General features: G+C 65.1%; 5 protein-coding genes across 7 annotated transcripts; 2 read left to right on the forward strand and 3 right to left on the reverse strand.

The window, feature by feature from the left end:
* The first annotated feature begins 3,553 nt into the window (after nt 1-3,553).
* On the forward strand, nt 3,554-13,125 carry APC2 (APC regulator of WNT signaling pathway 2). Its single transcript, XM_042892916.1, is given in 15 exon segments — nt 3,554-3,691; nt 3,771-3,861; nt 3,950-4,109; nt 4,182-4,290; nt 4,377-4,490; nt 4,798-4,875; nt 5,489-5,569; nt 5,641-6,025; nt 6,189-6,284; nt 6,378-6,517; nt 6,592-6,669; nt 6,761-6,877; nt 6,946-7,160; nt 7,262-11,615; nt 11,617-13,125. Coding segments are annotated over 15 exon segments (7,107 nt in total). The 3' UTR covers nt 12,568-13,125.
* LOC122192377 (granzyme M-like) lies at nt 12,839-15,559 on the reverse strand. Of its 2 annotated transcripts, XM_042892918.1 has the most exons (6): nt 15,142-15,559; nt 14,862-15,018; nt 14,560-14,704; nt 14,083-14,331; nt 13,809-14,003; nt 12,839-13,109 (listed from the first exon to the last, which is right to left on the reverse strand). In XM_042892918.1, exons 1-6 carry the CDS (start codon nt 15,263-15,265, stop codon nt 13,053-13,055), a joined length of 927 nt encoding a protein of 308 aa, XP_042748852.1. In that variant the 5' UTR covers nt 15,266-15,559; the 3' UTR covers nt 12,839-13,052. The 2 variants fall into 2 exon arrangements, with proteins under 2 accessions (XP_042748852.1, XP_042748851.1); XM_042892917.1 differs by having other exon boundaries at nt 14,862-15,559.
* A 432-nt stretch (nt 15,560-15,991) lies between these two features.
* Nucleotides 15,992-17,170, reverse strand: CUNH19orf25 (chromosome unknown C19orf25 homolog). Of its 2 annotated transcripts, XM_042892922.1 has the most exons (4): nt 16,999-17,170; nt 16,429-16,600; nt 16,174-16,353; nt 15,992-16,080 (listed from the first exon to the last, which is right to left on the reverse strand). In XM_042892922.1, the coding sequence occupies exons 2-3, from the start codon at nt 16,589-16,591 to the stop codon at nt 16,175-16,177; spliced, it is 342 nt and encodes a 113-aa protein (XP_042748856.1). In that variant the 5' UTR covers nt 16,592-16,600; nt 16,999-17,170; the 3' UTR covers nt 15,992-16,080; nt 16,174. The 2 variants fall into 2 exon arrangements, 1 of the variants encoding a protein (XP_042748856.1); XR_006182592.1 differs by lacking the exons at nt 15,992-16,080; nt 16,429-16,600 and having other exon boundaries at nt 16,269-16,353.
* Nucleotides 17,171-17,281: 111 nt separating this feature from the next.
* On the reverse strand, nt 17,282-20,863 carry REEP6 (receptor accessory protein 6). Its single transcript, XM_042892919.1, has 5 exons — nt 20,721-20,863; nt 18,528-18,621; nt 18,216-18,354; nt 17,866-18,034; nt 17,282-17,428 (listed from the first exon to the last, which is right to left on the reverse strand). Exons 1-5 carry the CDS (start codon nt 20,833-20,835, stop codon nt 17,382-17,384), a joined length of 564 nt encoding a protein of 187 aa, XP_042748853.1. The 5' UTR covers nt 20,836-20,863; the 3' UTR covers nt 17,282-17,381.
* A 12-nt stretch (nt 20,864-20,875) lies between these two features.
* On the forward strand, nt 20,876-26,374 carry PCSK4 (proprotein convertase subtilisin/kexin type 4). Its single transcript, XM_042892912.1, has 15 exons — nt 20,876-21,145; nt 21,909-22,013; nt 22,107-22,202; nt 22,367-22,495; nt 22,938-23,014; nt 23,135-23,223; nt 23,745-23,917; nt 24,068-24,280; nt 24,403-24,503; nt 24,578-24,681; nt 24,759-24,876; nt 25,078-25,257; nt 25,367-25,491; nt 25,767-25,886; nt 25,995-26,374. The coding sequence occupies exons 1-15, from the start codon at nt 20,876-20,878 to the stop codon at nt 26,372-26,374; spliced, it is 2,280 nt and encodes a 759-aa protein (XP_042748846.1).
* Nucleotides 26,375-27,313: the final 939 nt, after the last annotated feature.

A 27,313-nucleotide genomic window follows, 5' to 3' on the forward strand; every position in this document is an offset into this window, starting at 1 on the left:
GGGGGGAAGAGCCGCCGTCTCTCCGTTCGGCTGGGATGGCGCAGCGCCGAAATGCTGCGTTGGGCCGCGGTGGTCCCGGGGGGTCCTTCGTACCCCGCAAAACCCGTGGCTGCGGGGCACTGGGCGGGGATGGAAGCCCCCAACCCAACCTGCGGGGCTTTGGGGGGGGGGGGCACGGCGCTCCCTTCCCGGCTGCTGCCCTCTAACGGCGGCGGCTCCGCTGGAAGATCGCGGCCGGGGGGGGCGCGGGGGCGGCGCAGCCGCGGCGACGCGGGGCCGGGATGCGGCTGGATGGGGCTGCGCGGGCTGCTCGCCCTCCTGCGCGCCGCCGCCCCCTCGGCCGGGGATGAGGTAGGGTCGCACCTGCTGCCCCCCTCCCCCCCCACAGATCCCCCCCCTCCGCCCCCCCAAATCCCCGCCGTCCCCGGGGCGCGGCTCCATCCCGGTTGCCGGTTGCCATCCCGATTGGGGCTGCGGGGACAAAGCGGGGACAATGCGGGAGATTTGCGGGCGGCCCCCGGGCTGCGGGGGGCACCGATCGGATCGTCCCCATCCCCGTTCTGCGCCAAGAGGGTGGGAGGCGGCAGTGGGGGGGGGGTCGGTGGGATCTCAGCGTCTCAGCATCGCTCCCTCCCCCCCCTCCAATGCCAGCCCTCACCCCGATCCGCATCTCAGCCCCCCCGCAACGCACCCCCAAACCTGCCCTTATCGTCCTCACCCTTCAAAGCTCCCCCTCAGGGCCGCCTCCCTGCACCCTGCCCTGCATCCCCACCTGTCCCCGGTGTGGGGGAGGGGGGGGGGTCCTCACATTGGGGTCCCTGGTGGGGAGGGGGGGGGTCCCCAGAGCTCGGCTTTTGTCTGTGACGTGTGTGCGTGCAGCATCCGTGTGTGCAGTGCCGTGCATGCGTGTGCATGGGGAGGGGGGGGCAGGATCTGTGCACGAGCTGTGAGCGTGACATACGTGTGCACATATGTCCCCATGTGTGTCCCCGTGTGAAGCCCCCGTCCCTGCATTTCTTCATCCCCCCCCCCCCCCCCCCCCCCCCCCGGGGGGGGGCGGGGCGCCGGGCGGCGGGGGGGCGGGGGGGGGGGGGGGGGGGGGGGGGTGGGGGAAGGTTTGCTGTGGTTGGGGGTCCCCTGGGCTGTGCTCACAGCCGTGTCTATCAGAGGAGCTGGGGACAACAGCACGGTTTGGTTAACGTCCCTGGGGGGCTGTGAGCCGCAGCCGGTGGGGCTCAGCTGTGGCTGCTGCAGAGCTGGGGCCGTCCCTGCTGTGACACCGCTGTCCCCCGGTGCTGCTGTGGGGCTGCAGGGAGCCGAGGTGTGTGGGGATACGTGGGGATATATGGGGATATATGGGGATATGTGGGGATACGTGGCCCCCACGGTCCTTCTTGGTCCTGCTGGGCTGCATGGTGCAGGGAGCAGTGCAGGGAGTGCTGCAGTGAGCAGTGCAGTGGAGCAGGCTGGGCAGTGCAATGGGTTGGGCGGTGTGGGGAGGAGGGCAGGCGGTGCAACGGTCATCCTGCTGCTGCTCCCCCACTCACCATGGTCCTGCAGTGGCCTTTGCTGGCTGAATTCTGCCTTCCTGGCCGGCGCTGAGCGCACAGAGGTCACTGCCACGTTTTGGGAGAGCCAGGTCCCCAGAGGCCCTGAGCCATTGCATCACCCTGGGGTGCCCCGCTGGGAGCGCAGCCCCAGAGCGTGGAGCCTGCGGGTGATACTGGGGCCACAGTGCAGCATTGGGTCCAATGGGACGTGGCTGTCTGGGGGCCAGGAGGGGGGGCACGGGAGCAGAGCTGCGTCTCCAGGCCCCACACTGCAGCCCGGCCCCCTCCCCACCGTATTCTGCTGCTTCACAACTGCAGGTGCCGCGTGCAGCCCCTCCCCACTGGCTGCAGATCTGCAGCTCTGCCAGAGCTGCTGCATTCGGTTCAGAGCTCAGACCCCCCCCCCAGCATCCCCAGACACCCCCCCACAACAAGAATGGGGCAGAAGCTGGGCGGAGTGGGCAGTGCGGGCTGCCCCAGCCCTGAGGCTGCACCAACAGCCTCTCCCCGAGCTGGGGGGGATCCCACACAGTGTCCTCGCCCCACTGGGGGGGATGCAATGCCCCCTGGGCTCTCCACTGGCTCCTCCAGCAGCATCCCGCCCCCCCAAAGGCAGAGCTGTCACTGCAGAGCTGTGGAGAGGAGATGCAGGGGGACGGATCCGTGCCTCAGTTTCCCTTGCTGTGTGATGGGGCGGTGCCCACACAGCCACACATCTCATCCCCTCCGAATGGCTGCAGTGTGACACAGCACCATCTGTGGGATCCCCCAGCACCGACCCTACAGCATCCCCCACCGCCATCCATCCCCACCTGCTGGGGGCTGGGAAGGATCCCGGTCCCAACCCGCGCCATCCCATCTCCCGTTGCCATAGCAACAGGAGGCTGCGCTGGGCCCGCATCCTGCAGCCCACATCCCGCATCCCTCATATTTCATCCCTCATCCCTCATCCTATCCCTCATCCTACGCCCCTCAACCGCCAACCTGCATCCCACGTCCTTTGAAATCCCTCCGCCTGCCATTGTTCCTCCCACATCCCGGTGTTCTGCATCCCTCCCCCCACATCCCACCCCCTCCATCCTGCAGCCACCACCTCCCGCATCCCATGTCCTGGGCTCCTTCTCATAGCACCCCACTGCCCCACGGCCCCAAATCCAGCACCCCATGGGGTTTATCCCCTTCCCAGGGGGTTCTCTGCCACCCCGCAGCGCTATGGGGGGAGGGAAGTGTTGTGTCATGGGGGTCTTCGCCTCGCTGTAGGGAGGGCTGTGGGGTCTGCAGTGCTTGGGATGTATGGAGGGAGAAGTGGGAAGGGCATTGTCCCGGGGGGGGGGGGGGCACAAATGGGCTGCATGGGGTGTTGGAGAAGCGTGGCTGTGGAAAAAGACAAAGGCAGCACATTGGGATCGATCCCAACCGCTGCCCCGGGCGCCCAACGTCCCCAACCCCACACTGTGGGGCCAAGGGGGGGGTGAGCGGGGGGATGGAGAGGCTGAGTGTGTGCACACCCATTGCACACGCACTCGTGCGCACACGTGGCTCTGACGAAGGCAGCACGGGGCCATCGTGCTCATTGCCACCACCAGAGCAACGCGTGGGGGGCGCAGAGACCCCCATCCCCACCCCTGCCTGCATCCCCCCCCATGGCCACGTGCGGCAGCACCAGGTGCCCCCCATCAGGTGGGATGGGGGATCCCAATATGGGGAAGGGGATGTGGATGGATTTGGAGGGGGGGGGGGGAAGCAGAGCTGGGGGGGCTCCGTTTGGACCCAGGGTTGGCGGTGCTGCGGGTGGGAACAAAGCAGTGGAATGTCAGGGAAGACAAAAGCGACACAAAGGCAGCGGAGAGCTGGGGCTGCAGCTAAGGGTCTGTCCTTCTGGGACACCACGGGGGGCTTTGGGAGCCCCATGGCAGCAGCCACCCCCATCCCAGGGCTGGATGCAGGGAATGCCTTCAGCCCAATCCCCCCTCCCCACCCCGCAGGCCCTGGAGGAGCTGAAGATGTCTGGAGCAGCCTCATACGAGCAGTTGGTGCGGCAGGTGGAGGCGCTGCGCAGGGAGAACAGCCACCTCCGGCGTGAGCTGCAGGACAACTCCCAGCACCTCTCCAAGCTGGAGAATGAGACTTCGGACATGAAGGTGAGATGGGGCACGGGGGGCTCTGTGCTGCGGGAGGGGGCACACAGGTGGCTGCCCCTCCGTGTGTGTGTGTGTTTAGGAAGTGCTGAAGCACCTGCAGGGGAAGCTGGAGCAGGAGGCACGGGTGATGGTGTCCTCGGGGCAGACGGAGGTGCTGGAGCAGCTGAAAGGTGGGTGCCACATGGAGGGGGGGGGAGAGAAGGGGAACATGTGGGGCCACGGATCGAGCCGGCCATCCGCTGCCATCCCCATCCCCAGCTCTGCAGATGGATGTGAGCAGCCTCTACAGCCTCAAGTTCCCAGAGGTTGCAGTGGGGGCCGGGGAGGACAGCGCGCAGCACGGCGCACTCCATGGGGACGGCACTGGGGACGTCGGCAGGGCCACCCTGAGGCTGCTGGAGGAGCTGGACAGGGAGAGGTGAGTGGGGGGGAGGGGGCACAGGGATAACCCGATGTGGGGCAGCGCCGAGCTGGGCTGTGTTTCACCCAGGTGTTTCTTGCTGGGGGAGATCGAGAAGGAGGAGAAGGAGAAGGTGTGGTACTACGCACAGCTGCAGAGCCTCTCCAAGCGCCTGGAGGAGCTGCCCCACGTGGAGACGGTGAGCGGGGACCTACAGGGTGCAGGAGGGGGGGAGTCCTGCCCCCACCTCACCTCACCCAGCCCTGTGCTCCCTCCCCCCTGCAGTTCTCCATGCAGATGGACCTCATCCGGCAGCAGCTGCAGTTCGAGGCGCAGCACATCCGAGCGCTGATGGAGGAACGCTTCGGGACGGCGGATGAGATGGTGCAGCGGGCACAGGTTGGAGACCTGGCTCCTCTGCTCCCATCGGGGCCATTTCCCACCTCCCAACCCCGTCCTGCCCCCCCGGCCCTGTGCAATCCTCACCGCCACGCGTCCTCGCACCCAGCTGGATGCATCCTTGCAGCATCCCCACGCGCCCATCCCCCACTGAGGCACTTTGCACTCAGCTTTTTGCAGCCTAGCCGTGCACATCCTTGCAACCCCCCCTGCTGCAGCCGCCCGCTGACACCCCTGCATCGTGCCTCCCACTGCCTGCGGGTACCAGGGGGTCCCAGCTCTCCCTGACACCCTCCATCCTGCACAGATCCGGGCATCCCGGCTGGAGCAGATCGACAAGGAGCTGATGGAGGCTCAGGACAAAGTGCAGCCACCGGAGCCTCAGGTAGCGGCGCTGGGGCTGGGCAGGGTCACAGCGAGGTGAGGAGGGGACAAGGCGCAGCCCCCCCCCCCCCGCCGATGTCCCCATCCCTGTCCCCACCACCCGCCTGCGAAGGCACAGCCATGGCTTTGTGTGTCTGGGCACCGTGAAATGGGCAGTTGCCATGGAGACGAGAAGTAGGCCATGGTGAGCGGCAGGCGGGCGGCCGCGGGGCTCCAGCAGCATCTGCCAACGGGAGAGACAGAGGGGAGGGCACCGCCACGGCCCCCCACCCCCATCCCTGCTCCTCCATCACCCCAGCTCCTCCCTCGCCGTCACTCCTGGCCCCTACGTCACCCCGTCCCTCCAGCGCTGTCCTCGTGCCCCACAGGTCTCCCCCCATCCCCTCGCAGTGCTGTGGGTTGTGCACTGCTGTGCCCCCCCCCCCCGTCCCCCCTCTCCCCTATTCCTCCCGGTGGCAGCGTTCCCCATCCAGCTTCAAACACTGCGGTGCCATTTGAGAAAGTGCAGCGAGCAGAAAACGCTGAGTGTCCCACAATTTGGGCTCTGAAAGCAGCTGGCCCACGGGGAGGGGACACCAGTGGGCATCGTGCAACCCCCCCCCCGTGCTCCCCAGCTCTGCACAAAGCTGCCGGGCACAGAGGAGGACAGCAGTGCAGACGTCCCGACGCACCCAGAGGACGGGGGCAGCAGCAAGGTGAGGGGAAGCTGCACCAAGCAGGGGTTGGAGGAGGGGTCACGGTGAAGCCTAACCCGACCCCCCTGCAGGTGGAGGTGGTCTTCTGGCTGCTGTCCATGCTGGCCACGAGGGACAAGGACGACATGTCGCGCACACTGCTGGCCATGTCCAGCTCACAGGAGAGCTGCCTGGCCATGCGCAAGTCGGGCTGCCTGCCGCTGCTCATCCAGATCCTGCATGACTCCGACCGTGAGCCCGGCCCCCCCGAGAGCCCCACCGGTGCCAAGGATGCCCGCATGCGCGCCAACGCCGCGCTGCACAACATCGTCTTCTCGCAGCCTGATGAGGGGCAGGCCAAGAAGGAGATGCGGGTGCTGCACGTGCTGGAGCAGATCCGCTCCTACTCAGAGACCTGCTGGGATTGGCTGCAGATGCAGAGCAGGGATGGGGGCAAAGGGCCCGAGGGCAGCACTGGTATGGGGCTGGGCAGGGCTGGGCAGCTGTGTTCAGGGATGTGCAGAGTGTGTGTGTGTGTGTGTGTGCACAGCACGTGTCAGTGCGTGCTGGAGGAGGAGGTGATGCTGTCCGTGTGTGCCAGGCACCCAGGTGGCCCCATCACTCCCCATTGTCCCCACAGCACCGGTGCCCATCGAGCCCCAGATCTGCCAGGCCACCTGTGCCATCATGAAGCTCTCCTTCGATGAGGAGTACCGGCGTGCCATGAACGAGCTGGGTAAGGGGTGGGATGGGGTGAGAGCAGAGATGCTGGGGAGCCCAGTGGTGCCCAGGGGGCATCTGGCCACTGTGACCCCATCCCATCCCACAGGTGGGCTGCAGGCGGTGGCTGAGCTGCTGCAGGTGGACTACGAGATGCACAAGATGACGAGCGATCCCCTGAACCTGGCGCTGCGGCGCTACGCAGGGATGGCCCTCACCAACCTCACCTTTGGGGACGTGGTCAACAAGGTTGGTGGGGCCAAGGGGGTGGTGAGAAGTGGGGCCAGGGCAGCACGGGGCTCAGCACATGTGTCTCCCTGCAGGCAACGCTGTGCTCACGCCGGGGCTGCATGGAAGCCATCGTGGCCCAGCTGGGTTCCGACAGCGAGGAGCTGCACCAGGTGGGTGCCGCCAGGATGGACGGGTGTGGGGATGGTGCCCATCGCAGCGATGGTGCCGTGCCCACACGCCCCTTGTGCTCCGCTCACCCAGGTGGTCTCGAGCATCCTGAGGAACCTCTCCTGGAGAGCCGACATCAACAGCAAGAAGGTGCTGCGGGAGGTGGGCAGCGTGGCGGGGCTGACACAGTGCGCGCTGCACGCGGCCAAGGTGAGATTTGGGGCTGGTGGGGGTGGGCACTGCAGCACGGCTGGGGCTGAACCCCCTTCCCCAAACAGGAGTCCACACTGAAGAGTGTCCTGAGCGCGCTGTGGAACCTGTCGGCGCACAGCACAGAGAACAAAGCCGCCATCTGCGGTGTGGAGGGGGCCCTGGGCTTCCTGGTCAGCACCCTCACCTACAAGTGCCAGAGCAACTCGCTGGCCATCATCGAGAGCGGCGGCGGCATCCTGCGCAACGTCTCCAGCCTCATTGCCACGCGCGAGGACTACAGGTGGGGGTCGGGGGGCACGGTGTGGGGTTGGGGTGCACGTTATGCCGATGGCTGGACCTCCCCATCCCGTCCCGTTCCACCCTGTCCCTCCCATCCCACAGGCAGGTGCTCCGGGACCACAACTGCCTGCAGACGCTGCTGCAGCACCTGCGCTCGCACAGCCTCACCATCGTCAGCAATGCCTGCGGCACGCTTTGGAACCTGTCTGCCCGCAGCCCCCGCGACCAGGAGCTGCTCTGGGACCTGGGGGCGGTCAGCATGCTGCGCAACCTCATCCACTCCAAGCACAAGATGATCGCCATGGGCAGCGCGGCCGCGCTCCGCAACCTGCTCACCAACCGGCCCCCCAAGTACAAGGACACAGCCGTGGTCTCGCCGGGCTCCTGCATGCCATCTCTGTACATGCGCAAGCAGAAGGCGCTGGAGGCCGAGCTGGATGCCAAACACCTGGCTGAGACCTTTGACACCATGGAGAAGCAGAGCTTGAAGAGCCAGAGCGCCAAGAAGCCGCTGCGGCACATGGAGAGCCTGGTGAAGGATTACGCCTCCGACTCGGGCTGCTTCGATGACGATGAGGTGCCCAACATCTCCACTGGTGTGGAGACAGCCAGCGCCTCCGTCCTCTCCATGTTCCTGGGCTCCTCCTTCCTGCAGGGCCAGGCGCTGCCGCGGGCTCTGGCGCACAGACGGTGCCCAGAACCGGAGAAGGACGATGGTGGGAAGCTGGCGGAGCCCAAGAAGCCGCCGCTGCCGGAGGACGACGTCTCTTTGGCCGCCGAGAAGCTGGCCAACAAGATCTCCAGCACGGTGGCCAAGATCGACAAGCTGGTGGAGGACATCTCCACCATGCACACGTCCTCGGATGACAGCTTCAGCCTCAGCTCAGAGGACCACGGCCTGGACTGGCAGTACGGCCCCGAGGAGCCGCCCGAGGTGCGCGCCCACTCCTGCTCCCCGTGCCGTCTCTCGGACACCGGAGGCTCTGCCAGGCGTGAGGGACTGAGCCGGGCGCGGGCGCTGCTGCGGCTGAAGACAGCGTACACCAGCCTGTCCACAGACAGCCTCAACAGCGGCAGCACCAGCGACGGCTATTGCCCCAAGGAGCACATGAAGCCCTGCACCAGGGCCCCCTTTCTTGACTACAGGGATGAGCTGCAACGCTACCAGAAGCGGCCCAGCAGGCTGGATCTCAAGAGCATCCTGGGCACCAAGCCTGACCCCCCTGTGCTCAGGGCCGAGCCGGATAAGCCAGAGCAGAGGGAGGCGCCAGAGCGGGGCAGGAAGGCGGTGACCTTCCCCAGTCCCAAAGCGCTGGAGACCGGCAGGAAGAAGGAGATGGGCGGCAAGCTGCCCGCCGACCCACAGGTGCACACCATCAAGCTCTCGCCCTCGTACCAGCACGTGCCCTTGCTCGGGAGCCTGGCCAAGAGCAGCACAGCCATCAGCCACCACACCTCGCTGCTGGGAAGGAAGCAAGCCTGGCTGCCCCCGGCCCTCCTGCAAACAGCCGACACCCTCAGCAAGATCCCTGAGAAGCTGCCAGCCCAGCCCCTGGCCCCGGCCGAGCAGGAGTCGGTGCAGAAGTACTCGGTGGAGGACACCCCCATCTGCTTCTCCCGCTGCAGCTCCCTCTCCTCCCTCTCCTCAGCCGACAATGTGCTGGATGGGCAGAGCCACAGCGAGAATGACCTGGACAGTGACTCCTCACTGGAGATCCTGGAGATGGATGAAGGGGATGGGGAAGCTGAGGACGCGAGGCAGGAGAAGGAGAAGGCGGAGATGGGTCCGACAACACCGGTGGGGATCTCCCAGCCCATCACCATCCCCTTCCCCAAACGTGACAAGCTCTTCCTGAGGGATGCATCCCCCTCCCGCCAGGAGGACCACACTCCCTCCAGCTCCTCAGAGAACTACATCCAGGAGACGCCGTTGGTGATGAGCCGCTGCAGCTCCGTCAGCTCTCTGGGCAGCTTCGAGAGCCCATCCATCGCCAGCTCCATCCAGAGCGACCCATGCAGTGAGATGATCAGCGGCACCGTCAGCCCCAGCGAGCTGCCCGACAGCCCGGGGCAGACGATGCCACCCAGCCGCAGCAAGACGCCGCTCTTCGAGCTGGGCTGCCCACCCGAGAAGGAGACCAGCCAGTTCAACATCCAGTGGGAGAACAACGTCAAGAAGTTCATGGAGATCACCGACTTCAAGGAGCGCTTCCAGCTGCCCCAGGACCTGGACTCCATGGTTTATTTCACAGTGGAGAAACCCAATGAGAATTTCTCGTGCGCCTCCAGCCTGAGCGCCCTGCCGCTGCACGAGCACTACGTGCAGAAGGACGTGGAGCTGAAGCTGATGCCCACCTTCCCCGAGAAGAACAGCCTGAATTTTGCAGTGCACGAGGAGCGGGAGGAGCAGGAGGAGCAGCTCCTGGAGGGCCAACGCCGGGCAGAGCCCAGCTCTGACGATGACATTGAGATCCTAAAGGAGTGCATCAGCTCCGCCATGCCCTCGCGCTTCTGCAAGGTGAAGAGCTCGCTGCTCTCCGGGCAGGTCCTGCACCCGCACACCAAGAAGCCCCTCCACGTCCCCGTCTACATGCTGGTGCCCACACACACTGCTGTCCCCAAGCACCTCCGTGCCACCGCCCGGGAGCTCTACAAGGATGATGACTCCTGCACCGATTCGGCTGATGGGACCCCCGTCAACTTCTCCAGCACAGCCTCGTTGAGTGATGAGACCCTGCGTGGCCCCAAGGAGGAGGCCGAACCCCCCCACGGTGCGGGAAGGAGACGGGAAATGGGCACGGCGGCATCGCCGGCACGGAGATCTGCTCTGGGCAGCTCAGCGCACACGCGGCCCAGCTCAGCCTGCAGGGGCAGGGCGGGCTCCAGCCGGGACAGCCCCGTGCCGCCGGGCAGAGGCGCGGAGGGGAAGCGGGGACAACCCGTGCTCGGCACGGAGCCAGAGGTGGGGAGGAGCGGCAGCCCTGGGTCGCGGCCGTGCAGCCTGCCCGGGAGGAAGGACGGTATGCGGGAGGAAGGGGCGGCCTTCCAGTCCCTGTGCCACACCACGCCGACCGAAGAAGCCGTCTACTGCTTCTATGAGCACGACTCGGATGAGCCCGGGCTGGGCAAGGAGGTGCCCGGCGGTGGAGCGCAGCCTGGCCGGGCGCCGCGGAGGGAGCGCTGCGGGGGCTCCGTGCCCAGGAGGGAGCCTGAGACGAAGGGCAAAGCGAAGAGCAAGCTGCAGCACAACCTGATTGCCGATGAGACACCGCCGTGCTACTCGCTGAGCTCCTCCATGAGCTCCCTGAGCGACGGCAACCCCGGCGAGGGTGAGGAGTGTGGTTCAGCCCCCCGGCAGCGCGCAGCGGTGGGGCAGACGCAGGGCCGCTCCCCCAGCCCCAACTCGGAGGACGACCTCCTGCAGAAGTGCATCGGCTCTGCCATGCCCAAGCGCCGGCGGCCCTCGACGAGGCGGAGGACGGCGGAGAGGAAGCAGAAGCCGAAGGGCGGCGCTGGGAGGGAGCGCCCGGCAGAGGGCAGGCATCGCTCCGAGGATTTGGGCTCCGACGGCGGCTCCGACCTGGACAGCGTGGAGTGGGAGGCCATCCAGGAGGGAGCCAACTCCATCGTCACCTGGCTGCACCAGGCTGCGGCGTCGCTGTCACGGGAGCCTTCCTCCGAGTCTGACTCCATCCTCTCCTTCGTCTCAGGGCTCTCAGTCGGCTCCACTCTGCAGCTCTCCCTGGACAGGGCTGAGAAGAAACGCTCTGGAAGTGCGGCCGGGCGGGAGGCGGAGAGGAGGGAGCGTGCCAAGAGCCGCCCGGAGGCGAAGAAGGCGCCGAGCGCCCGTCCTGCTGGCAATGCGAGGGCAGAGAGGAGCCCAGCACCGAGCAAACCCGTGCCCAACCTGCCGGTGGTTTTCCGCGGCAGGACCGTCATCTACATGCCCAACTTGGCCAAGGACGCGCCCAGCCCGCGCTCCACCCCAAAGAAATCCCCCATGGCCAAACCCCCGGCGCCCAAGAATCTGTCTCTGAGCCAGCAGCGTTCCCGCAGCCTGCACCGCCTGGGGAAGCCGCCCGAGGGGGGGGACCTGGCTCTGCCCAAACGCAGCACCACGCCTCCTGCCCGCATCGCCAAAGGGCCGCCGTCCTCGGGCTCGTCCCGCACCTCCACGCCCTCGCAGCACGTGCCCAAGAAGCTGCCGTCGCCCTCGCAGCTCTCCAAGCAGAGCCCCGTGCAGACGGGCAAGACGACCGGCCCCCCCTCCCCGCCCGGCCCCTCGGCCAAGCCCACGGCCCCCAGATCCCCGGCCCCCCGGCAGCACAAGACGCAGAAGTCACCCGTCCGCATCCCCTTCATGCAGAAGCCCAGCAGGAAGGTGCTGCCGGTGCGCTCTGCCATGCCGGTGCTGGAGGAGCAGGAGGGCAGCGGCAAGGCGAAGGGCGGCACGCCGGGGGGGGGCGGGGAGCAGCCGGCTCAACCTGGTGCGGATGTCATCCACTCGCTCCAGCGGCAGCGACTCGGACCGCTCGGGTTTCCTGCGGCAGCTCACCTTCATCAAGGAGTCCTCCAGCCTGCTGCTGCGGCACCGCGCCGAGCTCGGCCCGGCCACCCAGGCCACCTCACTGCCCCGCGGCGCGTCCCCGCAGCGCAGCCGGGCCGCCCTCCCCACCGTCTTCCTCTGCTCGTCCCGCTGCGAGGAGCTGAAGGCGGCCAAACCAGCAGCGCCCGCGCCGCGTCCGCTCGTCCCCAGGGCGCAGCCCGGCTGCAAAGCCCCCGCCGCATCCAAGCCCCCGCGCAGGACGAGCTCCGAGAGCCCCTCCCGGCTGCCGGTGAAGACGGCCGTCCCAGAGCCGTTCAAGCGGTATTCCTCATCGCCCAACATCAGCGTGCCGCGCCGCACCGGCAGCCCGTCCTCCGTCCTCTCCGCTTGTTCCGAGGCGTCGGCGCGGCGGCGGAAACCCGGCGAGGCGACGGAGGAGAAACCGCCGATGGCGATGATGAAAGGCACGTGGCGACGCATCCGCGATGAGGACATCCCGCACATCCTGCAGAGCACGCTGCCCTCCACCGCGCTGCCGCTGCTCAGCGCCGCCGAGGAGCCGCTCCCCGGCCCCAGGAAGACCAGCGACGCCGTGGTGCAGACCGAGGACTTCGCCACCACCAAGACCAACTCCAGCACCTCGCCCACGATGGAGAGCCCCCGGCACGATGGCGAAGCCACGGCGCCCACCAAGGCCGCTCTGCCCATCTCCTTCGGGCACGAGGCGCCCGCCGGGACCTTCCCCGCCAGCCGGCACAGCTCCCCGAGCCGCGCCGCCCGCGTCACCCCCTTCAATTACGTCCCCAGCCCCATGGCGGTGCCGGCAGTGGCTGACAAAGCAGTGGAGAAAATCCAGGCGTGAGCGGCTGCCACGGACGGACCCCGACGGACCCCTCCTGCCCGCGGGGATGGAGACGTGGGACGGCCGGGACCCCTCCCCAGCCCAGACGGGGTTTATTCCAATGCAGCTCCAAAGGTTCCCGTGCTGAAGACCAGGCGAAGCCCCGTGGGTGGGGACCGATCCCTGCAGCCGAGCGCTTCTCAGTGCCGATGGGAGTCCCCGGGGCACTGCGGCCCTAGGGGGAGCCCTCGGGATCGTGTCCCCACAACCCAGAAACACAACAAGCAAAGCCTTAACGCCAGGCTCGCGCCGCACGCTTCAGCTCGCGCACCGGCACGGCACCGCCAGGCATCGCAGAGCCTTTATTGCGGGGACGGGGTCACCTCATCTCGGGGATACAGAGCCAGAGCGAAGCAGGGAGGGACCCCAAATGGCGAGGCGCGGGGCCAGGCTGGGTCCCATTTGTGCTGCTCCTACTGAGGGTGCTTGGCTGAGTGCGGTGCTTATCAGGGCTGGGTGCTCGTCGGGGTCCCGGCTGCTTTGTCACTGAGCTGCTGACTGCCCTGGGGAGGACACGGAGTGCAGAAGTGGCACCGGGGTGCCCAACCCCAAGGGAAGGGTCTGGGCCCCCCCTCCCACAGCACGCAGCCCCCGGCACGGCTGGCAGTGAGGCGCCTGCGCAGCGTGGACACGGGTCCATCCAGGACTGGATTACGCCCACAAGCAGGAGCTGCACTCCCTGCTGCCAGCTGGCCCTGTGCACCCCAGGGTGGGCTGCTGAGTGTCCCCCATCCCGACCTGGGTGCTCCCCAGCCGACCCACGAGTCCCCCAGTCCCTCCTCGCTGCCCACTCATGCCTTTGGTTGGGCTGATCTGCGGGGCCTCCAGGGACCAACACCACCAGGTGCCCTATGGGTGTCTTCAGGGACAGGCAGGGGGTTATGGGGACGTGTAGGGGACACAGGGATGCACGTAGATCAAGAAATAGGACGCCCTGTCTCCTCTTGATGGCCATAACCCAGAACAGGACCCACGGGCAGGATGCCAGCGTCACCCCACACACGTGGTTGTGGCCCCGGGTGTCAGTGCCACCATCCCAGCCCCGCTGCCACCCCTCTGCCCTCTGTGTGACCGTCAGCTTCGTCCCCATCTGTGTGGAATCGCGCTGGGTTTGTGGTGTCCCGTCCCCCCGTTGCTGTATGTATGTACCAAGGATGTTATTTTACCAGGACTCCGGACAGTATTAAAAATTAAATGCAAACCTGTGTAAATAGCCGGGGCTGCTCCATCTGTGCTGTGCAGCCACGCCGCAGCGTGCGCCGGATCCACACACGGTGCTTCACTGCTGAGGTGGCCACCGGGGGCTTGAAGGGATCAGCAGGGTTGGGGCTGCTGAAGGACATAACGCCCGCCACCGCCGCGGGGCGCCCGCACACCAGGGGACCCCCGGAATCACCCTGTGGGAGTGATGGTGATGGCACAGCCTGGCACAAAGCGTCACAGCCCCGCACAACCCCTCCCCTCCCAGCTCCTCACCTTGGTGGGGGCTTTGCCGTGGCCCCGGCCCTGGAAGCAGATCATGGTGGGTGTGAGGTCCCCGTTCCAGAAGCGGCTGTTGTTGCACATCTTCGTGTCCAGCACGGTCACCTCCAGCTCCTGCAGCGCGGCTGCCAGCCCTTTTGGACCACCCCAGCCTGCCAGGCTGCACACGGTGCCCACCGCCGGCTCCCGCCGCAGCAGCGCGATGGGTCGATGCCTTTTGCTGCGCTTCACCTTCCCCTCCAGCTGTGGGCAGTGCGGGGCAGCGTCAGGACCCACCACCGTCACAGCGGCGTCACCGCATCGCCCGGGGTGAGAGTGGGTGGATGTCACCCGGATGAGATGTTACCCGGGTGAGATGTCACCCAGATGTGAAAGTGCTCGGAGGCGTGAGAGGAAATGTCACCCGGCCCCGTGCTGCGGCGCGGTGTGAATTCCCCACTGGTGGCACTTCCTGGCACCAACCGTCCCCACCTGCAGCAGGAGGAGGTCATTCTCCATCGTCTGTCTGTCGTAGCCGGGGTGGGGACAGGCAGCGCGGATGGAGAAGCTCTGGGTGTCCCTGTGCTCCCGCAGCCGGTGCAGCCCCACCACCACCACCATCCTGGAGACATCGGCACTGCGGAACAGAGCGCACGTCCACACGGTGCCCCTCCAAACCCCAGTGCAGCAGCGGGTGGGATGGGATGCGGGATGGGATGTGGGATGGGATGCGGGATGGGATGCGGGATGGGATGCGGGATGGGACGCTCACCTCCACAGGACACAGTTCTCACCTCCGTGGGATGCAGTGTGCAGCCGTCAGCACCCAGCGTGAGTTCAGCAGGGCTCCCCCGCAGACGTGCACCCCCCTGGCCTGCACTGACACCATATAGGGCCGGGAGTGGGGCTTGGCCTCACGTCCCCCGATGATGCGCAGATGTAACCATGCGACTGGGAGAGGGGGAGCCCATCCCACAGCCACTGCTGAGTGGGGATGGCTGCCCCCATGCCCTGCTGCTCCCTGCAGTGACGCAGAAGCCCCGTCGGCCATCCCAGCCCCATTGCATTGCTCACCCAGCCTGGGATTGGGCAGTGCCAGCAGCAGCAGCAGCCCCACAACTGCGCTCCTCTCCATGCTGTGTGCAAAGAGCTGCAAGGCTGTGGGGCCGGGGCAGAGGGCTGCGATGACGTGCGGCATACAGGAAGGGGGGAAGCAGAGTGAACATCTGCAGGTGTGAAATAACACCGCAGAGAAACAGCTCCAACCAACCCACAGGGACAGGCAGCCCCCCCCCCCACGGCCTGGTTCCCATCCTCACCAAGGAAATCACATCCCACTCCCCAAGAAGGGTTTTATTGAGGATTTGTCAAGGTTTGTGATAATTGCAGCCCCAGGCACTTCGCTGCAGTGTCCCACTGCGTGCACCCATCATGGTGTCCCATTCCCACCACCCTGCTCTCACCGCACCACAAGACCCCCACCTACCACCCCCAGCTGCCCCTCAGCTCTCAGCTCTCTTCGGCTCTCCTGGTAGGGCCTGCGATGCTGCCAGGCTCCGCAGCAGCCGCTCGAAGAAGAAAGGGGTCTGATACTGCAGCTGGGTGAGGTGCTGCAGGAAGGGTGGCACCTCCTCCTTCCTCAGCCCCAGGCACACGGGGAGCACCCTGGTGCCACCGCGCTCCACGACGTGCTGCAAGTTCCACTCGGACACCCGTTGGCACCACGCATCCCCCACGGATGTGGGGGACAGCAGGAGGATGCCAACCCTGCTGGCACCGATGGCCTCAGTGGCACTCAGCACAACCGGGGTGCCGGCCACCTGGTCCCAGTGCTCCAAGTAGCCTCGGAAGCCCCTTTTCATCAAGAACTCAGCGATGATGGAGGCGACGGCGTGGTCCTCAAGGCAGTACCAGATGGAGAAGTCGTAGGTGAAGCGATGCCGTGTGGACATGGTGCTGGCAGGGGGCAGAGCTGCTCGCACAGCCACGTGGTGGGGATGAAGGCCGCGGGTGCTTTGAAAACGCAGCACTGTGAACGCGCTGGGAGCACAAGGAGGCAGCCAGGGGGGCTCCCGGTGAGACCCCCGGGCAGTGCCGTGTCCCGACCTCAGAACGCCTTCTGCCGCATCTCGGCGATGTCTCTCTCCAGTGCCGCGCCCGCCCTCTGCAGTTCGTCACGCTTCTCTGCCAGCTCCCCGCGCGCCTCCCGCAGCCGCCGGTTCATCTCCACGTAACCGCGGCACTGCCGGTACAGCCGCTCCTGCTCCTCCACGCTGTCCTCCTGCCCTGTGAGGCGTGGGGGACTCAATGGGGGTTCGGTCATCCCGGCTCCCCGCCCGTCGCTGCTGCCGCGGGGCTCACCTGGCGCGGGGCCGTCACGGTCACCACCGCTGCCCCGGGGAGGCTCAGCCGGGAGCAGGAGGACGGGGTCGGCCGGGGGTGCGCCCCGCACGTCGGCCAGGAGCTGCTCCACGGTGGGCGGCTCGGGGCGGGTGGGCAACACCCGTTTGGCCTTGGAGCTCATGGCGGGGCTCTGAGAGGGAGGGGAGGCTCACAGCCGGGACAGACGGACGCTCACCCCAAAGGCAGATGGCTGCCGGCCCTCCCCGGACCCGCAGCAAGACAGACAGACAGACAGACACACCGACTCCTCCCCCCACGCCCCCGGACGGACAGACCGGCCGACCGACTCTCCCTCAGGCGGACAGACCGATCCCTTCCAGGACAGACAGACAGACAGACTGACATACGCAGCCTCAGCACGGTCACTCCTTCCCCGCCCCGGGATCTTTGCCCCCCGACAAACAGACAGGCGGACAGACAGAGCCTTTCCCACCGCCAGTTGAAGGACACGCGTCCCCCCACCTCCACACCAACCCCGCTCCCCGGACCGACGGACGGACGGACAGACAGACGGACGGAAAGACACACCCCTGACGCCCTCGCTCCTTCAGGACGAAGCCTTCCTCCCCGCTCCGTGGACAGGCAGACGGACAGACAGTTCCCTTTCCCTGCCGTCAGACGGGCACACCTCTCCCCGCCCCAGGACAGACGGATAAACCGCCCCTCCCGGCCGCCGTACCTCCACCGCCCCACGCGCGCCCCTTCCTCGGGCGCGCACCGATGACGTCATCTCCGCGCCACCACCCGCGCACGAAACCACGCCCCCTCTTAAAGGCGCCGTGCCGGCCCGGAGCGCGCGGAGCAGATGGGAGTGGATCGGGAACAGCTTTACGTGGGGGGGGGGGGGGCAACTGAGCCGAGGACGGGCCCGGGAGCGGGGGCCGGGCTCAGACCGGCCTTGTCCCGGTGCCTCATTTGCTCTTCGCTTCCTGTGCCAGCTTCACGGCGGTCCCGGAGGCTGCGGGAAAGAGAGAGCGCCGTGTGAGCGCCGGAGCCCGCAATGAACCCGCCGGGACGGGAGAGTGCGGGGCTGCGGGAGGGGAGAGAGCCTGCCCTATATCTGCAGCGGGGAGCCGGGTGGACTGCAGCAAAGGGGCCTAAAGAGAGGAGCGGGGCTTGTAGGAGCAGGGCTTGCGGCAGCGGGGCGCGGGCTCCGTGCTGGCTATGGAAATGCGGCTGTTACGTACGGACACGGTGAGCTGCGGGGCGACCTCAGCAGCCAGCCGGGCTCTGCTGCTGAGCAGAGTGTGCAGAACTGCTCCGGGAGGCGCAGAAAGAAGAGAGACAACGAAAAGGGCTGGGCTGCCATCATGGCAGGGATGGGGCTACGGCCTGGGGGGGGACAGGAGGGGCACTGAGAGCTGCCCCAGGTTGGGGGGGATGGACCCGCATTACCTTCTCTGGTGATGGCAGAGGCTGCATCCAGTGCTTTGGTGCTGAGGTCGCCGAGCACTGTGTCCACAGCACGGTGGTGCTTGAGGAAGCAGGGGCGGATGACGTTGTGGTAGAGCACCTGTGAGCCATTCCAGGACACCGGGGCCATGCACCACACCAGGAACAGGCACTGTTGGGGGGAGAGGAGCTGCAGAGCCAGGTTGGGACAGCAGCGCAGCTGCTGGGGTGCTCCGCTCCCTCCTGCCAAAGGCTGGAGCTCTCTGGAGGCCCCAAAGCTCAACAGATGAACCCCAAGAACTCAGCCATAAAGGGGAATGCTCCGGCACCTGCAGCCCCCATGAAGGCGTTACCTTCCCAGCGTAGTAGAAGGGGAACCAGTAGAGGAAAATGTCAGAGAAGAATTCAGCTATGCTGAAGACGCCGTAAACCACCCAGTATGTGAGCCACGTGGTGTCATCCTCCTTGCTGGAGCTCTCGATGGCTTTAATGCTGTGGGAGGGAGGGGACAGGTCACTGCTTCTGCAGGTTTGTTCCTACAGCAGGCACGGCCTCCCCACATCCCCAGCCCTTGCAGTGTGCCTGCCCCACAGCAGCTGTGCTGCCCCAGGAGTGACTCTGCCCTCCTCACATTGCCCATCCAGGGCTGTAGAGTCAGTACTTACGAGACATATGCAGGGTAGGCGAAGCCAATGAGGTTGCAGACCAATGAGGCACCATAGCCAAACACCAGGTACAGCCCCAGGAAGGCCAGGGAACCTGCAGGACAGAACCAAGAGCCGGGGATTCAGCACGGGGAGCTGCGCAGAGCTGCATTGCACTGCTGGGAGGAAGGGGTGCACACACCAGGCTTTGCTTTGGTCACCGTTTGTCCTCTCCCTGGCCTGGACTTGCCCATGGCAAGCAGAACACATTCAGGGGGATGGAGGCAGCCCCAGGTGGGAGATGCGTGCCTCCCTGCTGCCCTCTGCTCACTACCCTGCATGTGCTTGTGCTGAGTGTGTTAGGATTCAGCCCCCTGAAAGCCAGCAATCCAGCTTCCCCGTCATTAAATGTGATTGTTAAATTAAAGACAAGGCAAAGCACCTCCCCAGTCCCCAGGTGCTGCATCAGAGGAGCACTTGCTGCCAAACCACCACTGTGGTGGAGCAGAGCACACAGCCTGGTGCTTTCTGTGCCACCCCAGCGGCATCTCAGCTCCTGCACACCCTGCTTACAACACTGCCAGCAGCATAAGCTCCTTATCCTACAGCAGGCAAGAGAGCCGGGACTTAGCCTGTCTGTGGCAGTGAATTAAAGGAAAGGGGCACAGAGGACGGCTCATCCCTGCACTGCTCACAGCAGCAGCTCAGTGCTGGCATGGGCACCTCTGGGCCCGGGGCTCTGCAAGGAGATGGGCGCTGTTCCCAACTCGTGGGAGCAGCCACAGCTTCCCTCCGAGGGAAACAAGCAGGCAGGTTCAGGCAGCTCCGGGTTTCATTCCCTAAAGAGCCTTAGAATGGATTTCACAGGCTAAGTTTAGCCCCCAGAGAAATTTATGTAAGAGCAAAACACAAAGGAGAGGCTCAGCTTGCACAGAGGAGCCTTGTGTGAAGGACAGGGCAGGAAGGAGACGCGTCCTGGGGTCCTAAACCCACAATGACACCAATGTGAGCACAGAAGGAGGAAAAATCCAGCGGAGGAAGGGATTCTGTGCACTATGGACCCTGACCAGGCTGGTGGAGGAGCTGCCCACGCTGCCCCAAGGCACCCAACCCCTGAGCCCCATCCCTGCCTCCCATGTGGGATGGGAGATCACTGAAGATCTTTGCAGCACTGAAAGGAGAGCAAGGCTTGGCCACAGAGCTTGGCAAAGAGGTTTCCCCAGCCATGAGCACAGGCAGCCTGCAGGTGTGTCACAGAGGGGATGCTGTCCTCCCCTTTACCTGGCAGAGGATCCAGAGGCAGCTGCTGGGTCTGTGCTGGTTTAAAAGGTACCGAGCAGCCCCTTCTGGTCCCAACAGAAATGAGGGACTGCTGCAGAGCGGGGGGAAGGGAGGAAGAAATCTGATATTTGTTGTTGAGCAGCGGCTTCACCTTTCCAGACACCGGAGCTGTGCTGCAGGAGCAACGCCGCTGCTCGTCCCCATCACCCACAGCCCAAAGTGCAACCAGAGCCCCAGCAGCAGGCATCTGACAGCCCAGCACTGCTCCAAACTCGTGTCTGCTCCTGCATGCGTCTCCCAGAGGAGCAGTCAGACTCTACAGCAGCCATGGGGCCAGGAACCGGGCTGGGAGCACAGCAGGGAAACCCCAGGAGGTTCCATACGGAAATGCAGAGGCAGATGGCAAGTCATAAACGGGGCCAAGGAACAAACGTGGCCAAGGCTGAGGTGACAGCTGCACCGAGGGGTCAAGTGGTGTCAGGATCAGCTGCCTAGGGAGATATCTCTGGTTTCTCATTAATGAACAAACAGCACGTGGTTAACGAGCAGACCTCTGCCCTCCTGCTTGGGGGGGAGTTGGGGTTGGTCCAACACTGCAGCTGGGCTTCCCCAGGGCAGGGGGATGTGGGGACCCAGGCTGGGCATGGCTGTGAAGCCCATGTGGGGCTCGGAGAGGAGGTGGAAGGGAGGAGAGGAAGGAGAGTGAGGAGGGGAGGGGGCTGCCACTCCCCAAATACACGACGGCCCCCCTGGGCAGCTCCCTCCCCCCCCCCCCCCAGGCAGCGGCCGGGCCCCGTGCTGGGCAGCGCGGGGCTGTCAGCGCACCCAAGGGCAGGGGGGCACCCGAAATTAGAGGAGGGGGCTGAGGGATCCCCGCGGGGCGGCTCCCGAGCTGGGGAAAAAAGGGATCCCGCGGTGGGGCTGCGGGCGCACCTGTAGCCAGGTAGAGCCGGCGGACTCCGGTGCGAGACTCCAGGCGGCCGAGGAAGTCGGAGAGCGGCCCGGGGCGGTCGAGGAAACGCTGCAGGCGCTGCTGCACGGAGCCCATGGCTGCGGGGCTCGCTCGCCTCCGCGCGGCCCCGGGTCCAATGCGGAGCTGTGCGGGGCGGGGCGGGCAGGTGGCGTCGCCGTGTCCGTGGCAACGATCGCGGGGCATGGCGGCACCGCGCGGCCTGGGGGCGGCGTGGGGGCTGCGGCTGCTGCTGGGTCTGGGGTTGGGGGGTGGTCTGGGGCTCCCGCAGGATCTGCCCGCAGCCCGGCCCCGAGTCTACATGAGCAGCTGGGCCGTGCGGGTGGAAGCGGGGCCGCGGGATGCGGGGCGGTTGGCAAAGCGGCACGGGATGCTGTGCGTGGGGCAGGTGAGGTCTGAAACGCAGGTTGAGGGAGCTGGGCTCGTTCAGCCCGGAGAAAAGAAGGCTGCAGGGTGACCTCAGTGCAGCCTGTGGTACCTAAAGGGAGCCTGCAAACAGGAGGGGAGTCAGCTCTTGGAAAGGGGAGATGACAGCAGGACGAGGGGAAATGGTTTGAAGTTGAGGGAGAGAAGATTTAGATTGGATGCCAGGGGGAAATTCTTTGCTATGAGAGTGGTGAGGTGCTGGAACAGCTGCCCAGAGAGGCTGTGATGCCCCGTCCATCCCTGGAGGTGTTCAAGGCCAGGTTGGATGGGGCCCTGGGCAGCCTGGGCTGCTGTGAAATGCGGAGGTTGGTGGCCCTGCGTGTGGTGGGGGGTTGGAGCTTCACGATCCTTGAGGTCCCTTCCAACCCTGGCCATTCTGTGGTTCTGTGACCTGCTGTAGGTGGGATGTAGGGCTGTGTAGGGGTACACGAGTTCCTATAAGGCTGCACAGCTACTTGCAGCCACCACACAGGCACGGGTAGCCTGTGCACAAACCCGCCATCCTGCAAAGCATCCTCTCCTCCAGTACCACCCTGGTCTAAGTGAGCCTGCTTTGGCATAGCGATTGGACTCGATGATCCCAAGATGTCCCTTCCCACCCCTACAGTTCTGTGATCCTCCTGCACACCCAATGCATCACATCCCAACCCAGCAGAGCTGGCACGCACACATCCCCACCTCCCCGCCCATCTCTGTGCAGCCCCTGAGCTCAGCCCTCACTGCAGGTGCTGGAGGAAGAGCCCTACTACCACTTCCAGCACCGTGGCTCCAGGCAGACGTCCCTGAGCAGACACTGGGGCTGGAGCCTGCGGCTGAGCAGGGAGCCACAGGTAGGGGCTGGGCTGCACCACGGACCCAGGGCAGGGTGTAGGATGACTCTATGGGAACACACACGGTGCCTACAACGCTGCTTCCCCCTCCAGGTTCTCTGGTTTGAGCAGCAAACGGTGAAGAGTCGCGCCAAGAGGAGTGTCAGCGTGGTGCCCACAGATCCCTGGTTCCCCAAGCAGTGGTACATGGTGAGATTTTGCCTCTCTCCCATCTAATCCCGATGTCCTCAAGCAAATCACCTGCCCTGAGTATAAGCAGGGCTAATGCCAGCAGAGATGAGACAGCAGGAGGGTCCTTGAAGGACGTCCTCCACCTGCTGCTCTGCCCCAGTCGATCCCAATCCGTTCTGCAGAACAACGACATCAGCCCCGATCTCAACATCCTCGCTGCCTGGAGCAAAGGCTACACTGGCCGGGGGGTCGTGCTGTCCATCCTGGATGATGGCATTGAGAAGGACCACCCTGACCTGGCTGCTAACTACGTAACTACGCTCCCCTCGGGCTGAGCTCGGAGCTTCGGGGCTGGGAAGGGACGGCGCAGCTCTGCAGCCCGTGGAATTTGTGGTGGGAATTCAGCCTTGCCGTGGTCGGATCAAAGGGCTTTGTGTCTCTGCCATCATTTCTCACATCAAGGAAATGTTAGAACTTGTGCACGGACGAGCCCCCAGAATAGTCAGATGTAATTACAGCAAGCTGCAAAGCAAGTAGGGCTTGTAAGCCCTCGTGTGCTCAGAGAGCAAAGAGAACGGGGGAACTTTAATCAGTTCACAGCAGCGTGGGTTTGGTTGAGCCCAGCAGGTTCAGGCGAGGCTGCTGCAGTTGCTGGGCGTGCAGGGACCTCCCTGGGCTGGGTGTCTGCCCTGAGCTGGCACAACTCCTCTTTGCAGTGCGATTTTGTCATGTAGGTGCCCTGTTTTGCTCTAGGATCCCCTCGCGAGTTATGACTTCAACAGCAACGACCCTGACCCCCAGCCCAGGTACAACGCCTGGGATGAGAACCGGTGAGTTTTGCCCTCTGGTTCTGCGTGGAAATCCCCTCCTGAGCTGGGAGCAGAGCTGTGCCAGCCCCCCAGCCTCCCCTCCCCTCCCCCAAGGATGGATCTCCTGTGTCTGCCCCTCAGGCACGGGACGCGCTGTGCAGGAGAGGCAGCAGCCGTAGCCAACAACCAGATCTGCGGTGCAGGCATTGCATACAATGCAAAAATTGGAGGTGAGCAATTCCTCCTCCTGCTGCTTGGCATGGGAAGGAGGCACGAGCCAGCTCAGGAACCTGGAGGAGCGCGTGCCTTCAGCCTGCAACCCTCGGGCTGACCCCAGCAGCACCACAGTGCTGTAAAACCAGGGAGCTGAGGCTCCAGAGCAGTGCTTTGGACAACAGCAGTGAACCCCTGGATGATGTTTCATGGATGCGAAGCCCTGAGGGCTTCCCGGCCTCTGGGCTGCTCCGGGGGAAGTTTAGGGCTTGCACAGCGCTAGAGGGTGCTGCGGACTTGCAGCAGGCCCAGCGGCAGCGCAGGGCTCTGCCTCCCCACACTGCAGGACCGGTGCCCTGCTCACCGCCCAGCTTCCCTGCAAAGTGACCGTGCCAAAGCGGGGTTAAAACTGCACGGGGGTTAAGAAGGATTGATAATCCGGCAGCGGCTGCACTGACCTGCAGGAAGCTGATGGCTGTGGAGCAGGGCTGGGGATGGTCAGACCCAATGAGCCCTGACTGCCAGATCGCCTCCCCAGGTGTGCGGATGCTGGATGGTCCCATCACGGACATCGTGGAGGCTCAGTCCCTCAGCCTGCGGCCGCAGCACATCCATATCTACAGCGCCAGCTGGGGCCCTCTGGATGATGGGAGGCACGTGGATGGGCCGGGGGTGCTGGCCATGAAAGCCTTTCACAACGGGATCACAAAAGTAAGCACAGCACTCACATCCTGTAGGTTTGCTGGCTCCTGACCAGAGCAGAAGTGTGCTGGTGCTGGTGCAGCAGGGGTACTTTGGGTTCTCCAGCACAGAGCTGGATGGTGACAAGGCCGTCTCCTGCTCATCCTCTCCCTGTCCCAGGGGCGTGGGGGGCTCGGTTCCATCTTCATCTGGGCCTCTGGCAATGGTGGCATCAATTATGACAACTGCAACTGCGATGGGTACACCAACAGCATCTACACGCTGACTGTGAGCAGTGCCTTTGCCAGTGGCCGGCAGCCTCGCTACAGCGAACCTTGTGCCTCCACCCTCACCACCACCTACAGCAGCAGCACCAGCAGCCAAGCACAGATTGTGAGTGTCCCCCAACCTGGACAGGAGGAGGCGCTTCCACCCAAGCATGGGGCATGGAGGGACCAGGGTGCATCCTCCAGCAGGGGATAAGGGACGAACCCCCACCCCCTTGCCCTCCCCAGGTGACCACTGATCTGCACCACCGCTGCACCGACAGACACGCAGGCAGCTCTGCCTCGGCCCCGTTGGCTGCAGGAATGGTTGCCCTCGCTCTGGAGGCCAAGTAGGTGCTGGGAGGCTGCCCTCAGAACTCCCCCCAAAGCAGAGACCTCTTCCCCAACGTCCTCTCCCTCCCAGCCCAGCACTGACCTGGCGTGACGTGCAGCACCTGGTGGTCAGGGCCTCCCGACCCGTTCACCTGCAGGCAGAGGATTGGGCTGTGAACGGGGTCGGGCGCAAGGGTGAGTCTGTGGTTGCTGGCTTCAACCAGTGCCCAGCCCTCAGAGGGGCTCACGTGCCCCCTTCTCCCACATCCCAGTGAGCCACCACTACGGCTACGGGCTGCTGGACGCGGCTCTGCTGGTGGAGCTGGCCCAGGCGTGGGCAGGAAGCCGGCCTCAGCAGAGGTGTTCCATCGAAGCTCTCCGCGCCCCCCGGTAAGGAACGAGGTCCCCTGGGGTCTGACCTCACACAGGGGCTTTCTTGGAGCAAAGCTGTGCTGCTGTCTGATGCAGGAACTGCATCTCAGGAGTTGGCTTCTGCTGTCAGTGCAGGGCTGTGGTCAGAGCCACGGCAGAGGGCAGGATGCCCACCGAGGGGGGGGTGATGATGCTCTCACCCCTTCTTGTGCCCATCAGGAACATCGGCTCCAAACTCACCGTGCCTGCAGACACCTCCTCCTGCTCGGGGAGGACCAGGAGCATCCGCTCACTGGAGCACGTCCAGGTGCAGCTCTCACTGAGCTACAGCCGCCGGGGGGACCTGCAGGTTGCACTGAGGAGCCCCATGGGGACCACGTCCACACTGGTGTCTGTGCGGTAAGGGTTGTGCTGAGTCCTGGCAGTGCCCTGTTAAGCTCAGCCCAGAGCGTCTGCGGAGCCCCTTTGGTCTGCAGCCCCTGCAGCCCCCCCCCATGTCTGCCCACAGCCCATACGACACCAGCCAGCAGGGCTACAAGGACTGGACCTTCATGTCCACACATTTCTGGGATGAGGACCCCAACGGGACCTGGACACTGCAGCTGGAGAACAAGGGTGATGCCTACAACACAGGTGGGCACCGGGGGGACAAACCCATCCACCGGTATCACCCAGTGCTTCGTTCCCTCCCTTCCCCTTATTTGGTTGGCATCTGACCGTCCTCCCTCTGCTTCCCTCTGGGCAAAGCCCCTGGGAGAGCCCTGTCTCTGCGGGGGCTGTGCTTTGCGGTCTCCCACACAGCCCTATAAAGGGCATTGCAGCTTCCAGCCCCACATCCACCACCAAGGACGTGGGTTGGGGACGTATGGCCACCACCCAGCACTGCATTCTCTTCCTCCCACCACCAGGCGTGCTGACCAGCTTCATCCTTCACCTGCACGGCACAGATGAGGACATGATGGCCAGGCACTTCTCAGCCCCCACCACGGGCGAGTGCACCAAGCGGGACGCACAGGGAGCATGCGAGGGTGAGCGCATCCCTCACCACGACTCCAGGCAGGAGGGGATGATGCTCTCAGTTCCTGGTGGCTCCAGGGGGCTCCGTGTCCCCTCTCACACCCCACATCCCTTTGCAGAGTGCAGTGGCTCCTTCTATGCCTACCAGAGCTCCTGCCTGTCCTACTGCCCACCCCGCTCCTACGGCCGCTCCCGGAGCACCACGCACACATCCCGCATCTGCGCCCGCTGCCACCACTCGTGCTACACGTGCCAGGGCAGCTCAGCCAACAACTGCACCTCCTGCCCCGCTGCCCACACCTTGGATGAGGACACCCACTCCTGCTCCGCTCCGCAGGGCCTCACCCCCCAGGAAGGGCTGTACAGGAACCTCCTCCCCATCGTCCTCCTGCTCTGTGAGATTGTGATCCTCTTGGCCATGCTGTCCTGTATGTTCCGTACTGCCTGGCTATGTGTGCTGGCTGGCTGTGCAGGTCGCTGCTGGGCTGGGGGAAAGTGAAACCAGCCTGGCTCACAGCCATCCGTACCCGTCTTCAAAATAAACCCCCTGTTGTCTTTATGGGCTGCTCCCACCCAGCTCCACATGTGGATACGGACACAGTGATGGCTGCCATCCTCTGCTGCCTCATCCCTGCACCCCCAGGACTGGGGCATTGCTGGACACAGCCCTGGTTCATGGAGGTGATGTCCAGAGGGAGCAGAGCACGGACCTCACGGCCTTTCCCAGGCGCAGAGGGGTGGGGAGGAGACGTGACGTCCCTCCAAACAGCTGCACCCGAGTAAACATGTCTTGTGCTGGAAAGGCCAAAAGCCCACATCTGGGTATGGAGCAGGAGCTGGGTGCTGTGTTGCTGCTCGGAGAGAACAGCCCCAATCCGCGCTGCAGTGCTGGCACAAGGTTCAGCCTTCAGGAACGTGCCTGGGGCCACTGCACACCACAGTGCCCCGTGTCCCAGCAGCACAGCACAGCTGCACCCCAGCACGCAGCGCGGCGCCGGGCTGGGACAGCGTGGGGACCGCTGCCAGCAGGGGCCCTCGTGGGGACATCACAGCCAAATGGGAGTCAGCCACCACTGCAGGACACGGGCATGGAGCAGAGAAGTGCAGCTTTGCTGGGTGTTGGCCATCAGTCCTGTGCCTGCTGTGCCATCCCCAGGCTCGGCCTGTTTGCACAGCTGGGGCACGCGTGGATGTCACCAAGGAGAGAAAGACCTTTGTCCAAGGGTGCAATCACCAGGAAGCTGTGCTCCCATCACGGCACACTGCCAGCAGCTGTGCTGGCCCTCGGCCTGGAGGGATTCAGGGACCCTCCCTAGGGGTCTTTCCCCCCCCCCGCCATGGCCTGTCCCATTCCCAGCGTGCAGCCTGCAGTGCGGAACTGACACTGAGCACGTTGTGCTGGGGGAGAGATGGGGATGTGGAGGGCTGTGTGTGTCCG

This window comes from Lagopus leucura, unplaced genomic scaffold (assembly GCF_019238085.1).
Source record: "Lagopus leucura isolate 7727_CA_CO unplaced genomic scaffold, USGS_WTPT01 145-22_obj-0_obj, whole genome shotgun sequence".
In the NCBI taxonomy this organism is placed as follows: Eukaryota; Metazoa; Chordata; class Aves; order Galliformes; family Phasianidae; genus Lagopus; species Lagopus leucura.